The sequence below is a fragment of the Halichoeres trimaculatus genome, unplaced genomic scaffold (assembly GCF_033239565.1).
Source record: "Halichoeres trimaculatus isolate MK-OKI-2021-1 unplaced genomic scaffold, fHalTri1.1 fHalTri1_scaffold_9, whole genome shotgun sequence".
Classification (NCBI taxonomy): domain Eukaryota; kingdom Metazoa; phylum Chordata; class Actinopteri; order Labriformes; family Labridae; genus Halichoeres; species Halichoeres trimaculatus.
In genome coordinates, this window is record NW_027437188.1 from 35902977 (window position 1) to 35921391 (window position 18415).

At 41.2% G+C, this 18415-nt stretch overlaps 1 protein-coding gene across 4 annotated transcripts in view; it reads right to left on the reverse strand.

The window, feature by feature from the left end:
* LOC141798088 (leucine-rich repeat and fibronectin type III domain-containing protein 1-like protein) overlaps nt 1–18415 on the reverse strand; it is a 491366-nt gene that overhangs the window by 53044 nt on the left and 419907 nt on the right. For all 4 annotated transcript variants that reach the window (XM_074679875.1, XM_074679873.1, XM_074679872.1 and 1 more), the window contains 3 exons: nt 10724–10964; nt 3694–3906; nt 3197–3507 (listed from right to left, as the gene is read on the reverse strand). In XM_074679875.1, the coding sequence (XP_074535976.1) occupies nt 3197–3507; nt 3694–3906; nt 10724–10964 (765 nt within the window). The remainder of the gene's footprint in view (nt 1–3196; nt 3508–3693; nt 3907–10723; nt 10965–18415) is intronic.

The window sequence follows — 18415 nt, forward strand, 5'->3', positions numbered from 1 at the left end:
GCAGAACGCAAGTGCAATTCTATGAATTAGACATTGTGACATGAAAGATACTGTATTTCATATCTTTATTGCAAGTTAACTTTCTTGTGTGTTGTAGTGAGAGCTCTGCACCCTGAATTAAGACTCAGCTGTTACAGAGCTGGCGCAACCGAGTACAGCAGAGTTTCTGGACTTCTCTCCCTCCAAAGTCCTCCCAGAGGAGTCGCAGTCTGGCCTTGCAGAGAGGAATGATTTGACTCTGTTTCAGAGAAGAACTGAACCAAACCAAGAAAGAGTCTGTGATGATATCAGGCTCTTGTATAACAGTCTGAGTTAATGGTGAAAACAGAAGTGTTATGGATGTTATGGTGCTAGTTATGGATGCCCAGTTTGACTAATGGACCAGTGTTACACCAGTTTCTCCTCCTCTACTTCTCGTTCTGCTGCAGGCTCTCACTCACACTTCTTTCCTCTCCTTACCTGATGTTTATTTCTGCAGAACTCACCTCATTTTATCAAAAAGCTCCAACCCTCTGAGGGTCCGTGCAGACCTGCTGCTCAGACAGGTCGTAAGTCATCCGTGGCCGGGAGGCTAACACTTGTAGAGGCAGGAGGACTGAGAGGTTTTCCATCAAAGTGTTTTTACTTCTCTGGGTTTACGTCTCTCCTGAACTCAGCGTGTGCTCCTCTGTTTGCCACAAACACTCAGAGCCGGCAGGAGCTGAAGCTGCGCTCCATTCCTCCTCCAATCTTTGAATCAGCAATCAGAAATAATCACAGATTCTCCTCTTCCTCTCTAAATATTTTGGGAGACAAATCAATTTTTGTTTTTCGGTGTTCACTTCTGTTTGTTACTCATTGTGCTGCTCGCTTCCAAACAACCTGAAACAGCTTCCTACGCGTGGAAGACCTCGCTGATAACAACCCACACAGGGATGATCTGTGAGAGCAGCTAAGACAAAGACAAATCACACACACACACCCTTACACACACACTTCCCGCAGCTGTTTTTATCTTACAAGACAATTCTCCACCTAAAAAAAGAAGCAGAAGAAGAAGAAGTGCAGAAAAAGATCCAGAGACAAACACAGTCAGCTGTTAATAAACTGACCTTTAGACCTCCAATATGGCCGCCATATGCAACACCTGTCAAAGAGCTTCCTGCCAAAAACCTGGAATCCTTACACCCCACAACAGGTGACCCTCCTGTCGGCTAAGAACAGGAAACTGAGGCTACAATTCACACAGCAACACCAAAACTGGACAATAGAAGATTGGAAAAACATTGCCTGGTCTGATGAGTCTGGATTTCTGCTCCACATTCAGATGGTAGGGTCAGAATTTGGCCTCAACAACATGAAAGCATGGATCCATCCTGCCTTGTATCAACGGTTCAGGCTGCTGCTGCTGCTGTAATGGTGTGGGGGATATTTTCTTGGCTCACTTTGGGCCCCTTAGTACCAACTGAGCATGGTTTAAAGTCCACAGGAAAAAAAAAGAAAGGAAAAAAAAAGAAAAAAAAAGAAAAGGAGAAAAAAAGAAGGAAAAGAAGAAAAATAAAAAAGAAAGAAAAAGGGCAAAAAAGAAGAAAAAAGAAAAAAATGAAAAAATGAAAAAAGAAAAAGAAAGAAAAAGGAAAAAAATAAGAAAAGAGAAAAAAGAGAAAAAAAAGAAAAAAGAAAAAAATGAAAAAAGAAAAAGAAAGAAAAAAGGGAAAAATAAGAAAAAAAAAGAAAAAGAAAAAAAGAAAAAAGAAAAAAGGAAAAAAGAAAAAAGAAAGAAAAAGGAAAAAAGAAAAAAGGAAGATAGGAAAAAAGAAAAACGAAGAAAAAACAAAAAAGAAAAAAGGAATATAAAAGAAAGAAATAGGAAGAAAGAAAGAAAAAAGAAAAAAGACAAACGAAAAAAAAAACAGAAAAAAGATAAAAAGGGAATAAAAAAGAAAGAAAAAGGAAAACAGAAGAAAAAGAAAAAAGAAGAAAAAAATAGAAAAAAGAAAAAAAAGAAAAAAAAGGAAAAAAAGAAAAAAAAGGAAAAAAAGAAAAAAAAGGAAAAAAAGAAAAAAAAGGAAAAAAAGAAAAAAAGGAAAAAAAAGTCCACGGCCTGAGTATCGTTGCTGACCATGTCCATCCCTTTATGAGCACAGTGTACCCATCTTCTGATGGCTACTTCCAGCAGGATAACGCTCCATGTCATAAAGCTGGAATCATCTCAGACTGCTTTCTTCAACATGACAATGAGTTCCCTGTACTCAAATGTCCTCCACAGTCCCCAGATCTCAATCCAATAGAGCACCTTTGGGATGTGGTGGAACGGGAGATTCTCATCATGGATGTTCAGACCACAAATCTGCAGCAACTGTGTGATGCTATCATGTCAATATGGAGCAAACTCTCTGAGGAATGTTTCCAGGACCTTATTGAATCTATGGCACCAAGGATTATGGCCGTTCTGAAGGCAAAAGGGGGTCCAACCCGGTACCAGCAAGGTCTACCTAATAAAGTACACTTTATCAGAGTCTGCAGACGCTGGAGAGTGTAAATCATGGAGCTCTGGATTTCTGACTCTTCACTGTACTTTACAAACTAAAGTCAGAGGGACTTCTTTAAGTGATCCTCCGGGATGGAACAAGTTGGGTCCTATCACAAGGTTTAGGGCAGAAATTACCCCTACAGCAGTGTTTTTGTGCAGCAGAAGCCCAGAGCGCTCGCACCAAACACCCCCTCCCTGCTCCTCTGCTGGTTTCCTCTGCACTCAGACGGGGCCATATTTTACTTGACCAAAAACACAAATAAACGGACTCCCACCGAAAAACTCTGATATCAGTCTGCATTCACGCTTTATTTAGAGAATTTTCAGCGCGTTACTTTCACACAAAAACACCGCTAAATAAGGCTCTAGTTCTCATCGTGTTGTAAAACGGCGCTACCTCCGCTGCAGAGCCACAGCTGGCTACGAGGCACTCGCCGCTTAGTGTATCAGTCCGCGCGACAGATATAAACAGACGCAGGTAGTCTGCCAGGACGAAAAGACAGAACTTGAGCCTTATTTAGCTAAATAAAGGTTAGAAAACAAACAAGCAAAGTGAAATCTCCTGGAAAAAAGTTTCCAGAGAGAGACCTGGTGGATGTTTTGGCTTCACTTTGGTGCAACAGGAAGAGGAAATTTGCAGGATTGAAAATACTCATCAACCCTCAGATTCATCCAGCGTCTTACCTGTAGATGAGTATGTCGTCTGTGGAGCTGTTGTACTGGATCTGGTACATGCGGACTCCCGGGATGTGGTTCTGCGGAGGCCATCTGATGGTAGCCGTGCTGGACGTCAGATCAGACACGCTCACCCTCTGCTGGTCCGACCGGGCCTGACCTCCGCTGACGTTGGACTTTATAGACGTGGGGATGTCAGAAGGCCCCGGGTCAGGGTCCAGCTTAGGGTCGAAGTGCGGCGAAGGGTTAACCACCAACTCAACGGGAGCGGTGGCCTCGCCGGCGGCATTTGATGCTATACACGTGAACTTTCCAGAGTCCTGGAAATGGGAGGATGAGGATGTTAGCTTTGACGGTACGAAAAGGACATTTAAAGAGACACAACACAAAAATGTCATTTCTGATTGGTCAACTCTTAAAAACTTTACTGGACTTGATGATCAGCATCTAATTTCCTGCATTTGTTTGTTTGCCTGAAGTTCCAGACCTTAACACCAAGTCTCTACCTTCACAGAGGCCTTCAGGATGTCCAGAGATCCGTTCTCGTAGCAGATTGTTCTGGACGTGTTCCCGATCAGCTTCCCGTCTGGACTGACCCAGTGCGTCGACGGCTCCGGGTCCCCGATGGACTTACAGCGCAGGCTGACCTCCTGACCCTCCATCACGAACATCTTGGAGGTGTGACGCGTGATCATGGGCGGCTCACACACAAACTCCTCCTGTAAGAGGACGCAAGACAAGGCGTCATGAGTGTCTCACATCTGCTGACACAGAACATTAAAGCAGAGATGATGAAAAATGAAGGATCAGAGCGGGAATCTGTGGTTCCCACTGAGAGTTTGTTAAACTTAAACACATCAGGTGATGAAGTGGAGGTCGAGAGTCCAGGGTTGGGCTGCTGATGTTTTATTGTAAAAAAAAAAGTGCTGGGACACAGACACAACCAATGCTGGATGTTTTGTGACTTCTCAACAACAAGGAGTGTTTTGTTTGGTTGGATGTGTTCTCATCGCTAGCGAAACTCTGGAAAAATCGACCTCGGTCTGAAAAAATAAAAGCCACAAATTCACTCAGAGAAAACGTTGCTGTTATGAAAGCTTGCATTGAAAAACAGTAGGTTTGAAAAAAAAAAAATAAAGTGGGAAATACTCCATCATAAATACTTGTTTAGTGTGCAAAGAGCTTTAAGCTGTGATTTTACCCTCCATGGTCCCCAAACCTAAAGTGATGCTGAAGAAACTGATTATGAGACATGACCAGAAAACATGGAAAATGCAACAAGTGAAACAAAACCTTCACAAAACTAACAACCCAACAAAACAAACAAACAAACATAAATGGAAAAACAACAAATAAGACACAAGAAAAACAAACAAAAACACCAAAATCAAGAAAACAAATGAAGAAACAACAAAGAACAAACAAGAAAAACAAAAACAAGAAAAAAACAAGAAAACAACATTAAAAAGACAAGAAACCAAACAAAAACGACAAAAACAAGAAAACAAATGAAGAAACAACAAAGAACAAACAAGAAAAACAAACAAAAGCAAGAAAAAAAACAAGAAAACAACATTAAACAAACAAGAAACCAAACTAAAAAACAACAAAAAACAAAAAAAATGAGAACATAAAAGAACAAACAAGTAAAACATATAACCAAACAAAAACAAAAAAAAAACGTCAAAAAGCAAAAAAACAAGAAACCAAAAAAAAAAACAACAACAAAAAAAGAACAAACAAAAAACAAACCAAACAAATAAACAAGACTCCAAACAAAGTAAAAACAACAAACAAGAAAACAAGTAAAAAAACAACAACAAAAACCTCAACAAAACACATAAACAAATAAAAAATAAAAACAAAGAAGAATCCAAACAAAAACAACAAAAACGAAAACAAGCAAAAACAACAACTTAAAACAAATAAACAAAAAACAAACAATGAAGAATCCAAACAAAAGCCAACCAAACAAAAAACCCAAACAAGAAATTAAATAAACAAAAAACAACAAAAGACAGGAAAACATTAAAAAAAGATCAAACAAAAACACCCAAACATTAAAAAACAAAACAAAACAAATCAAAATAAAAACAAACAAACAAACAAAAAAAACAAAAAATGCATTCCATCTGGGAATGCCTTAAACTCACAACTAAAACACAATACAATAAAATCCAGAGTTTCCAGAATAAAAACTCTCAAGATCAGAAAACAGATGGATGGAGATCCACTCAGAGGATCCTGAGGAGCTGATCTTCATCTGCTTCAACAAAGATCCTTTTACTGACAGAGCGCTCACTCCAACACCAACAGTAAACGGTAACAGATGATGTGTGCACAGCTCTTTGCTTTAATATATTTCACCTCATGTACAGTTTTTATATTCCACCTCTTATCAGCTGCCAGAAAAAACAAACATCTTTGTTTTCAGTTCAGTTTTTTGCATTTCTGCATCAGCTTCATTCACAAAACTGCCTGCATTTTGTTAATGTTGTAGCAGAATTTTTTTTTTTAGGACCAACAGTGGGGAGCAACAGCTTCACGGTCATAAATATTCAGATCATTATGTAAGACATCAGGTTTCCTCAGGTTTCCAGCTCTGACTGTCTCCACCGATGCGCTCCTCTTTCAGATTTCACTTGTTTTCACACAAAGATGAAGCGATCACAGAGTTTCTCCAACCATGCAATATTTAAAACCCATCCACTGGCACCTTAAGCCTGCACAAAGCCAGCCAAAACCCCGCTGAAGCATCAGTGTAGCCCATGCGGGGCCAGCCACGGCTTACCCAGGCTTACTCATCATTCCTGGCACTCCCGGAGTCTCCAGACCTCCAGACCTCGCTCTGGGTCCTCCTCTGGTCCTGCTACCAGCAGCGATGATTGCTGACCCCATGACCGCTGGGATGCAGCTTCAAATAAAGCACCGGTGCCTTTCAGACTTGTATCACAATCTAACCCTCAATTTGCCCCTGTGAGGCTGAGAGTGGAAGGCTGTGATTGAAACAGCTGCTCCCCGCTGAGGGAGAGTGGAAGTGTGAAAGTATGAGGAGAGTGGAGCTGTGCATCAGAGAGAAAAGAGCATGAATACTCATTTGGTCCTAATACAGATGTGTTTCTTCCACGTCGCCCTCAGATGTGACTTTTCCCCTCCTGTGGGGAGACGCTCACCTGTTGGACTGCGTCTGAGGAGGAGCAATGAGCAGCTCTTATCGATTTAAAGCGGGGCTTCCCTCGGTGGCTGGTGTCTCGCCTCTGATGGATGCAGTGCAGGCTCACTTGTCCTTGCTGTGAGAAAGAGGCTATTAGCTCCACGAGTATTAATATTCCCAGACACTTTGGTGACACAGAGGTCTCCGGATCGACCTCTTTACAAGGCTAATCCTCTTATAGTGATCCTCTCTAAAGGAGGTCCAGGACTATTACTGGAGGTGAGGCAAAGGTCTGTACATCATCCTCTCCTCCATGATACCAATTAATCCCATCTTTATCCCAAGGTGCACCTCCACTTATCATTGTAGCTCTCAAACAGCCCGGCGGGGTCGGCCCCGGAGGACTTCCAGGTGAGCTCAAACCGTCAGTATCACTGCGTCTCAGGTAACACCCTGAACCCGGGCTCTTAATTCAGCGAATCCTCTCAGTATCAGCCTGACTCTGACACCGTGTGGAGGTTTTTCTCCCAGCAGGTGGTTAAAGAACAGCTCCTCAACCTTTAGTCCCACAACATCTCGCTTCATTATGCAGAAACACAGCTGCAGTGTTGGAACAGTGCGCTCCATGATGTCTTATTATTACCATATTAACAAGATTAAAGCATTACTCCTCCACGGAGCCCACACTGCAGGGAGATTTGGTTGAATGCAGCTCTTCATGTTGATGTACTTCCCGTCGTTGATCATAATTAATCCTCAAAGTCTCAGGATAAAACAGCTTTTTCTTACCTTAATCTATCCACCTCCTAAAGCCTCATCCCAGCTGAGAAACCTGCCTCAACATAAAAGTGTCAGCTCAAGCAAACTAATGGTGAGTTTTGACTAAACGCTGAGACGTTTCAGTCGTTTTTCAGCTGGATTTGTTCCTGTCTGCTGCCTCGTCTTCTTAAATCTGATGAGTTGATGCTTCGGTTTGAAATCCATCATTTAGGAGAAGAAGTGTGAGGATTTTAAGCTGTTAAAGAAGTAATCTGAGGACATCTTTGACATCCCTGAAAGTCCAAAAACAGAGAGATCAACAACTTGGTCTTGGCGCTGTAAACTGGAGACCTTCAGCTGAACGTGTCAGTGGAGATCCAGTTTAGAAGAAGAAGAAGAAGAAGAAGAAAGTCCTGGGGAAGTCATCCTGGTTTACTTAGATATACTTGTTTTAATCTCCTCATCAGATCAGGATTTAATGAGGATCTAAAGCTGTTTGAGGAGGAAGCATCCCAAGTCCCATCAAAACCAGCACAGGCTGAAGATCAGGGGTGGCCAACCTGTGGCTCGCGAGCCGCATATGGCTCTTTGCCTTTCGTTGTGCGCCTCTTGGATCTAAATATAAAAAAACAATTTGAGATCTATATATTGTTTTGAGTAGTGGTGTGCTGAGCAATCTAAAATTTAGATAAATTGATGCCTGCGTTGGGATCAGTATTTATCAATACTTGGGTGATGAAATTGATACTTAAGTTTTGGTTTCTCTTCTCTACATGTGCTCCTCTCAATCGCTAATGTGCTCATATCTATCTATCTATCTATCTATCTATCTATCTATCTATCTATCTATCTATCTATCTATCTATCTATCTATCTAGATAGATAGATAGATAGATAGATAGACAGATGGAAATGTATTGCTCTTCATTTTATGTCATTTCATTTATGCGTAAGAGAAAGTGCGTTTGTAAGACCACATGTGTGATGTGGTTTTGTAGAACCATGGTAATTTTCGTGGCTCTTGGTCTCTGACTGGTTGGCCACCCCTGCTGAAGATCCTCCATGCTAACAGGTTAGCTACAGTGGCAGGTGTCACTGTGCGATCGGCAAGTGTCACGGAAAAAATGGTGGGTGTCATTTAGCAATTGGCAGGTGTTGCTGTGCAGTTGGCAGGTTTCACTACAAACTGGCAGGTGGTAATGAGTGATTGGCAAGTGTCACTTGGGAATGGCAGGTGTCACTTGTTCGGCAAATGTCACTGTGCAACTGGGTGGTGTCACTAAGCAATAAGCAGATGTCACTGAATGATTGGCACATGATTAACTTATGTCAACAGAGAATGGCACATGCCGCTGTGTGATTGGCAGCGATCACTGTGCTATAAGCAGGTGTCCCTTGAAGACTGGCAGGTTTTACTACAAACTGGTATGTGGTAACGAGCGATTGGCTTGTGTCAATGGGGAGTGGCAAATGTCACTGAGCAACCGGCAGGTGTCACTTACCAATTAGCAGATGACACTGAATGAATTGGATATGATTCACTTATGTCAATGGGGAATGGCAGGTGACAATGAGCATTGGCAGGTGTCACTCTGAAATAATCAGGTGTCACCAATTAAATGGCATGTGCCTCTGTGTGATTGGCAGTTATCGCTGTGCAATTGGCAGGTGTCCCTACAGCCTAGCAGGTCACTGAGGATTGGCAGGTGGTGATGAGCAATTGGTATATGTCAATTGGGAATGGCAGGTGTCACTAAGCTATTGGCAGGTGACACTTGTTTGGGGAATGTCACTGTGCGACTGGCAGATGTCACCTAGCCATTAGCAGATGTCACTGAACAATTGGCATTTGATTCACTTCTGTCAACAGGGAATGGCAGGTAACAATGAGCATTAGCAGGTGTCATTCTGAAACAATCAGGTGTCACCAATTGAATGGCATGTGCTCTTGTGTGTTTGGCAGTTATCACTGGGCTTTTGGCAGGTGTCCCTTAAAGACTGGCAGGTTTCACTACAAACTGGTAGGTGTCACTAAGCAATTAGCATATGTCGCTGAATGATTGGCATATGATCCACTTATGTCAATTGGGAATGGCAGGTGTCACTCTGAAATAATCATGTGTCAACAATTGAATGGCAGGTGCCGCTGTGTAATTGGCACTTATCACCTATCAAGTGGCTAATGTTACTGTGTGACTTGCAGGTGTCACTTAGTAATTACCAGATTTTACTGGGTAATTAGAGGGTGTCACTTTGTGATTCACTTCTGCCAATGGGGAATGGCAGGTGTCACTGAGAAATGGCAGGTGTCGCTGAGGGATTGGCAGTCTGCATTGAGCCATCAATATCATACCGTAAGCTGCTGTTGGACCTTGTCCCTACTGACTTCATGGGCTTCATCATAGCCAGAGGTTGTTGCACACTTGTTTTCACACACAGCTCCTTGAAGTACAAATTATTTCTTCATATTTTCACAGTTTTATCAAAAAAAGGTCTTTGATTTTTATTAATGTCACCTCTGTTGCCAAATAAATTCTGAATAACCCCAAAATGTGGATTGAGCGTGCGTCCTTTAAACTGTACATAAACGTATGAAAACCAGCGACTGACTCCGGACCTTGAAAAGAAGTGAACAGTTTACGGTTAAAGCAGCTCAGTTTGTTCATTATTTATGGATCTATTGATAAACACTGAGGCAGACTCTGCTCCAGCCTCGGGCCAACGGGACTCTGGCACCGTCGGGGTTAAATTATTTGCTCCTTGAGCTCATATTTTATTAAAACTGTTTTCATGCGTTATTTTAGGTTGCCTTTGTAAGACGTCCCCAGAGCCCTGTGATGAAAAATAGCTTTGCAGCCACATTAACTGTAATGTTTATTAATGTGCACTGTCCTAGTTCAATAGAGCAATGAATAAATAAAGCTGTACACATCGGGGAAAGGCCAAATCGGCTTGATTTTGGCCTCTTATGGGTTTAATTTTACTTTAATGCTTCATTATCTGAAAGCAGATCTTCAGTTTGAGCCTTTCACGTCCCCTCGCTGTTCTCCTCGCTCTAAAACGTGATTTACAGCAGCGTTACATAACCAAACGTCACGGTTATGATGCGTTTTTGCATATCCTGACTTCAGCAGAAGGTTCACTCCTCTGTGACATCAGCCATCTGCTCAGGCTGAGCGTCCTTGAGGAGAGAAGTGATCATGCGTCCACAGAGGGCGAAAGTTCAGGCAGGAGAAAAGCACATTTGGTTTCAGGGTTCAGTGGACCAAAGGAGGCAATTTCTGTGACTAATGGGTTTAAATCATTTATAATTTAGCGCAGAGATTCAGACTCGCCAGCTAATGATGACTGGGGGCTTATGGGAGAAAATGTGAGTTATTATTTCGACAAATGTAACAAGATGAAGCAGGAGAAGCTGTTGTTATGAGACCTGAAGATAAGCGGTGCTAAACTGAATCAGATCCCTCCTGATAATCCGTCTCTCCTCGGGGTTCGGACTCAAATTATTCAACCAAGCATCACAAGAAACGACGTTAGATCCCTGCAATCATTAATCAGCACTTATTAGACCCAAAAACACCCACTGAGCCCAGAAGTGGCTACGGTTAAGTGGTTTCACGAACCTCTTTGATGGTCCAGAAGTATTTCCCGGCCAGGTCTCGCGGTGAAGCGCAGGTCTCCAGGTCGTCCTCTCTGGTCAGCCGCCGTAGCCACACCAGCTCACAGTTACAGTGCAGAGGGTTCCCGCCAAAGCTCAGCACCAGCGCCGTGAGAGGGGACCCCTTCATCTTAGCGTAGACCGGGATCCGCAAGAACAGCGGGTCTGGAGGAATCTTCTTCAGCTTGTTCGACGTCATGTCCAGCCTGAGGATGGAGTGGACAGAGGAGGGTTAGTTTCTCTCAAGGATTGAGCTGATTTTGCACTTAAGGTTTCTTAAAGGTTTCTGCGTGAGGATGGGAGCACACAGCTCAGCTCTGTGCAGCTCATTTCAGTCACCATCAGACGCGTCAGACCCAGAGATGGAGCAGGAAACAATGCACACTTCCTGCTGCTGTTCGTGTCTGCTGTCTATAATTCAGAGTTTGTTAAATTGTTTGAAGTTTAAATACTTTTGCATGGTTTCAACAATGAGACGACTTTAAAAAGTTTGCTTTTGTGCATTTTATACAGGAGATTTGTATCTTCTTGAATCTGTTCGAGCTCTCTTAACCAACGTGGTATATTTAAATCAAACTTTCTACAACTTTAGGCTGAAAAAGGTTTAATAAACTTGGAGTTTAAGAACCAAAAACTAATATTAAAGAACAGGATGCTCACTAACTGAGACAGGAATTCAAAAAGAGCAAATTTGCAAGATAACTTTTACAAACTAAGAAATATTTACAACTTTCAAAATTAGCTCCTCTTTCTAACTGTGGAAAAAACAAACAAACAAACAAAAACCCCCGAGGGCCCAGATCAAATAGCGCATAATGGTATGCCATTGATCACTCAGTGCCACCTACTAATCCCTGAGTGACACCTGCCATTCACTAGTGACACCTGCCAATTGTTTAGTCACTGAGTGATTAGCAAGTGTTGCTGACAGATTAGCATGTGTCACTGTAAGATTGATTGGAGTTGTCAATGTGCTACTGGCAGGTGTCACCGAGTGGTTGGCATGTGCCAAAGTGAGATTGGCTCATGCCACTTTGAGGTTTGAAGGTGTCACTAAGCAACTGGCAGGTGTTGCTAAGGCATTGGCAGGTGTCCATGATGGATTTGCAGGTGTAACAGAAATTGGTAGGTGGCACTGAGCGATTGATGGCATACCAAGAGCTGTTATTGGGGTCAATAATAAATAAAAAAAAAATAAAATAAAAATAAAATAAAAATAAAATAAAAATAAAATAAAAAATAAAATAAAAATAAAATGAAATACAATAAACACGAAATACAATAAACACAAAATAAAATGAAATAAAATACATAAAATAAAATAAAATAAAATAAAATACATGAAATAAAAAATTAATGAAAGAAGTACAATAAAATAGAATAAAATAAAATAAATTAAATAAAATAAAATAAATAAAATAAATAAAATAAATAAAATAAAATACAGTGAAATACAATCAATAAAATAAAATAAAAACAAAACAAAAAATAAAATAGAAATAAAATAGAATACAATAAATGAAATACAATAAATAAAATATAATAAAATAAAAACAAAATTGAAATAAATAAAATAAAATGAAATGAACTGAAATGAAATTAAAAAAAATCCAAATGTCGAGAGTAAAAACCAACTTTAGCTGACAGTCATTATTATGAAAAGTAATACTACTGCTGAAAAAGAAGAAGCCTGCCATCATTTTTCTGTCTTTTAAAGCAGGAGATGTTTCCTTAATCTCTTTAAAACCTCTCCATATAAATAATCTATCAGTTTATGGATTAGTTGAGAACTTCATCCCTCTCCCAGAGTTTATCGTCTTCACTTTAATCCTCTTTAACTTTTATAAGCTACAAACCAGACAAGGTCTTCCCTCTCCATGATGCAGGATTGGAAAAATAACTGAAAGTCAAAGCGAGCTAGTTTCATCCTTAAATTTAAAGCTGCAGGAGCCTGGATTAAGTTTATTTCAGATTCCAGACTTGCTGATGGTCGCTCAGTCTCAGGGTTGGACGCAAAGATCACCTTTAGTAACAGCACAATCGCAGATTCCATGATGCAAAAAGCTGTAACAGTCCCCCGATCGTAAAGTTAAAACTAAACAGATTGATTCACAACTCTCCCTTCGCCGTCCAGGCTGAGAGCTGAAGGCTCTGAAACGCTCTGATTGATTGGTCGAGGACTGAGGCGGGCAGCCGTGTCTGACAGTGAGAAATAAGGAGGGACGGGTGAGGAGAGGAGCTCCTCTTCTCCTCCTCTCTCAGACTGAAGCAGAAAGAATCAGAAACAGGAATCTGATTTCATGAATTTGACTCCGTTTTTGAATTTAGAAATGAAAATCAGACAGAAAGAAACGGGTTCATTGGGATGTGATTTAAGGTGAAAATGTATTCACACTGAACAGATTACTGTTTCATACACAGGTCTCTCTGAGGACAACCTTGAGTCTGGTATTTAAGCCTCAAAGGACGACTGGAGGCGTCTACAGGCCGTGAAGCATTTGTTACAATCGTTCATCTTTATTCAATAAGTTGGATTTAATCTGACGTTACTGAACAGCTTTGCATTTTCTGATACTTCAGACTCCAAATGTTCATCTGCTCCCTCTTTAAAATCAATTTCTGCAGAAAACTGAGCGCATCATTCATCCGCAGCAGAAAGATGGAAGCTGGATGTAAATAGATTAAGAGATTACGCCGGATTTCGGTTTAACCCCGAGCTCAGAGAGGTAAACACGCTGCCGCAGGAAGATCGTGGTGATGGAGTGTTGCAGTTCAGGCTGTTGTCGTACTTCCCTCGTGTTAATCTTTCATTATTTCAGGATGCTGGCAGTTTAAACGCTCGCCGCAGACGCTGAGGGGGATCTGCCGTGTCTGTGCGAGCGTCAGGGGCGTGACGGAGCGCTGGAGAAATGTCAGCTGAGCGATGAAACAGGTTGTGTGACAGCACATTAGCGTTATGTCTCCAGGTTCTCATCTGGCTGGTTTCCGGCAGCAGACGGACGATTTCTCTGAGAATGAGCTCTGAAAAAATGAATTCCAGGACGTCCAACTTTGAACACATACCCAGTTGATTTGTCAGTTTCCTGTTCACTTCGTTTTATGCTTTTAGCAGAGTTTATGCTCCCTTTTGTTTCTGTCTTTTCTTTCTTCTCTGGCTGCAAAGTTGAAGTTTGACTCATAGGTAACGTCACTGCACTTTCTGGAAATCCAGATTTGTCTTTGAAGGTGGTGGAGACCAAACCAGAGCTAGCAGCAGAGCTAATTCTGGATGTTTTTTGAAGAACCTGACAAAGAGAAATGTCAGTGACGGATGATAAAGATGCTACGTCTTCTGCAAACTTACGGTTTACGACAACATAAAGTGTGATCAACACTTTCAGCCCCTTTAAAAGATTCAAACCTGATATTCAAAGCTTCATTTCTCTGTTACTTTGGCGGCTTAGGGTCATAATAAAAGTGGCAGAGCAAGGCAGTTGATTAGCAAGAGGAAGAAGCTAACTCAAGGGGCTATGATAGCGGACGCAGCGCGGAGAAAGAAAAACAACCAAAGTGAAACGAAACTCCAAACAGATAAATCTTTTTCTTAAACAAGGAAGAATGAAAAGTGACGAGAGTTAGCTTTATGCTAACTAAGTATGGGTCAAACACCCTTGATTAGCTTGTGCTAACATGCTAAGTCAGGTGTACGGCTCTCGAGTATCTTTGATGTAGAAACATGATGCTATAGATGGTTGCTGGGCAAGTGAGTGTGTTCACGTCGTCTTGGTCGGAGGCTGAGGGTGTGTGCTGCAGCTGGCACTGAGCCAAGGAGGACGAGCCCAGTTTGAATGTTGAACAATTTCCTGAAGAGACCCAACCTTTAAGGCCAAAGACATAAGAAGCAGGGCTGATTGATAAGTTTTTTAAAGATGCATTGTTTCTACTTCAGCAGCTGTTTTCTCCTGATGAAGCTCGTTTTGGATTGTCCTACATAGGACACCGTAAGATTAGTAAGTTTAAGTCTCATAATAGAAGCACAAATCTTCAGGCTAATCCCAATTTTATACCTTAGCCCTTGGTTTTACCTGTGCACATGTAGTGAAGGGGCGTCCTAATTCTGCACAAGTTGAAGAGGAAACCAAGGTGTTTTGACGAATTTCCCATGATATTGATATTTTTTGTCAGAAATCCAATACTTTGCTACTTCAGGTTAATATGATCCATGTTTGAAACTATTGGTTTTATTCTGAAATCGATTGTTTTAATGATCTAGCTAGTGCTGCTAAAGCAACAGCTACACTGATGTCAGACTAGGGTGACCCATTGAGTGCATCTAGGGGTGACGATGAAGCGTTAAACAAGTGGCGTCTCATTTCTGAAGATGATTTTCTCCCCTTCCCCTTGTAACAACATGACCTTTCTCAAGTCGGCGTTAAAAACACTCAAGGGGGAAACTTTACGGAAAACTAGAAAACCTGTCAGTGAGGAGTATTTTATCAACCAAAATTAATGTTTACTGAATTAAACCAATGAATCACCCAAGAGACGGTGTTTGAATCAAAAGGTTTCCCATTCAATCAAAACTAATCAGTTATTCCCCTGAGCACCCTGCACTGATGATAATCCAATGTAAATAGAAGCCAAAATAACGCCCCAAACACAGTCACCTTTCCAAACCAAAATAACATAAAAATCAACTGAAAGAAATTAACTCACTTGTCCTTTATAATCTCTTTTTTAATTTTCTTTCAGTCCTCTTTTGTCCTCGTTGCACACAAAGGAAAATGACGTAAATCCTCAAAGAAACGAAAGATAAATCCACACAGAAAAAAAACAAAACAAAAAAAACAAAACACTGCCACACTCTTGGCCTTTAAAACAGAAGACCAAGGGGAAGGGGTAGGAGTGGCAGATGGGATTGGCCCTTCATCTTGCAGGGAAACAAAAGCCTTGAGAAAAAGATGTTTTCACCAGTGGAAACTGAACCAGGACGATATGGAGTTGCTGTTAGCCAATCAGGAATGACTTCCCTCAGCCCAAAAAGTATCCTGACTAAGTTTTTGTGTAACAGGTTTTCTTTCCAATTTACAGCCGCAGGTTGTGACATACTTACACTCTGATTGGGTTTTCTGTTGTTAACTGCAAAAATCAAAATCTTTTAAAGTTTTTTTTGTCTTATTTTAAGTAAAAATTATCTTATAAAACTTGATATGAGCCACATTCAACTGGTCAGTCCAGAAAAATGTCCTGATTTAAATTATTTTAAGGCAAAGTTGAGGTCTGAATTGCTGTAACACGTAAATAACACTTGAATCAGACATTTCTCTGGACTGGTCAGGTGAATGTGGCTCATATCAAGTCTAAAAACAAAGCATTTTCTTCTGAAAATAAGACAAAAACACTTAATAACACTTCCAGTGTTCAATTAGCTTCAGTTTCAGGACATAATGGGCCTTTTGCACAAGCTAGCATGACGTATATCCTGTTAAAAACTGGGTGGCATGTAAACTTCTGGTTACCGTAGAGCTCTGTGCTACCGATTGATAATATCAAATGTTTGTCATTGAATCATCCAAAACGATGTATTATCGTTGTTGCTGTGTGGTTAAGATTAATAGTTATGTTCATGTTTTTTAGTTGTGGCCTGATTTTTTACGCGCTAAAGGAGATTAAATGTGATTGTACACAAGTATCCTTTACAAGACGGGATGACAGCTCTTTCAGCATGAAAAGTTGATATTCTGCTGGAAAAAGTTTTATTGATGGATGCTAACCGCTAGCATGTTAGTGGAATTCCAGATGTACGTTAGCATGAAGCTAGCGCCAATTGCTCTCTATCACTTTTGGTAGATTAGGAGCTATATAACAAGTTGAATGGATTAAAAATGACTCTCTTGTGCGAGATTATTACACTTGTTTGTGTGTTTAGTAATGAAAGTTGATATTTTGCTGGAAAACAAAGTGTTATCGATGTATGCTAACCACTAGCATATGACTTGTCAGAGAGTTTTTACCGTATGCTTTCATAAAAGTACAAACACATGAAGTGAGAGGTTTATACACATGATTAAACTGACTTTAAAGTATGATTCAGTGGCGTGGCGTGGAGATTTTTTTTGAGGAAGCCAAGTGAGACAAAGCCTGTTGTCTGTATTTTTTTAGGGAGTGGGGTACATAAAAGGCTATGTTGCAGTTTGTATCGCTATTTCATGTAACGGACCTGTTAGAGCGCCCAGAGAGCGCTCGTTTTACTTACTTTGAACACCGACACACGCCCTTTAGCTCTCCCACCCTCACTCACTCATTCACACGCGTACATTGTCCTCTTGACTTAGCTTAAACATCTTATTAATTAATTCAACCGCACACTTAAACACACAACCGGCTGCTTCATGCACACTGCTAATGTGCTAACCTCCCTGATTTCATTCTGTGGCTCGACGATGACGATACTGTGATTTGATTGGTTTGAGGCCAAAGACGGGGTGGCTTCCCTTGGCACAGTCTTGGTCAATCACAGATGAGCAGTGTCATGACCACGGCCTCATCTGATTGGTTAATCATTCTTATTTTTTTTCACCAAGGGACGCCAACTCTGCTTGGCTTCCTTGCGGACAACAGCGTGCAGTATCATATTTTCACCACGCATTCGCCACAGAACATTTACGAGGGCGCTGTTTTACACATTGTAAAATGCTCAATAACTAGAGGAGAGGAATAAGGAAGAGATGACGGTGACAAAACACAGAAGAAGTATCGAAACTGTTAAAAAGGAATATTTTCATTAAATCACAGCTACAGACTAAAAAAAGAGAGGAAGCATGGCTTCCCTTGGCCTCCGGGAGAAAACGCCACTGGTATGATTGACCTGAAGCTCTCAACTTAAAAGACGAAAGTAAGTTTTCTAGCTCAGGCTAGCTACTGTTAGCAAACTGCCTGCAAAGCTCCAAACAAATAATAACATTTAAAGCCTTTGTTTATCATTAACAGAAACTTTATGCAACTCCAGCAAACACCGTACTTACTTTATCTCTGACATCATAACACCGTCTACTCTCACTTTCTGCTGCTTCTTTAGCGTAACCGGAAATGCCCTCGCCAAAGCAGAAGAGATCTGTGCATAGAGCCTATTCAACAAGAGTTTAAAAGATTTTGCTTCAACCTGGTGAGTTGGAATTAAACTGAAATCAGCAGCTGAATCTAAGATGTTTCTCTTCTACCTGACAGGTGAAGAAAAATGACTTCACATCAAAAGTGAAACAGCTTGGACAGAGGAGGTAGTTTCCGTCGACAGCGTTTGCTCAGGTCGTGTTTCTGTCCTGACGTAACCTCCCCGTCTCTGGGAGCTGAGCTGTAATTTTCTCACCAAAACATCGGACCTGATGACTGGTAATAAAGTGGGAGATTCGAGCTTTCGCCGTCGTCAGCAACAAACACAGAAAGTCTATTTTCCCCCGAAGTCCCCCCAGAAACATTGGGCAACAGCGATGACTTAACAGGAAGTTAATAGCTGTTGAGAGCAGCGAGCATGCTGCGCCTTACAAATTTCAATTAGGTTATTTCATGGACAGCAGCTTTGTGGTGTATTAATTTGTGTTTGCTCTGCATGTGTGTGTGTGTGTGAACGCTCACCTGTGCACACACACACTCACTCAGAGCTCTACCAGCTGGCTCATGA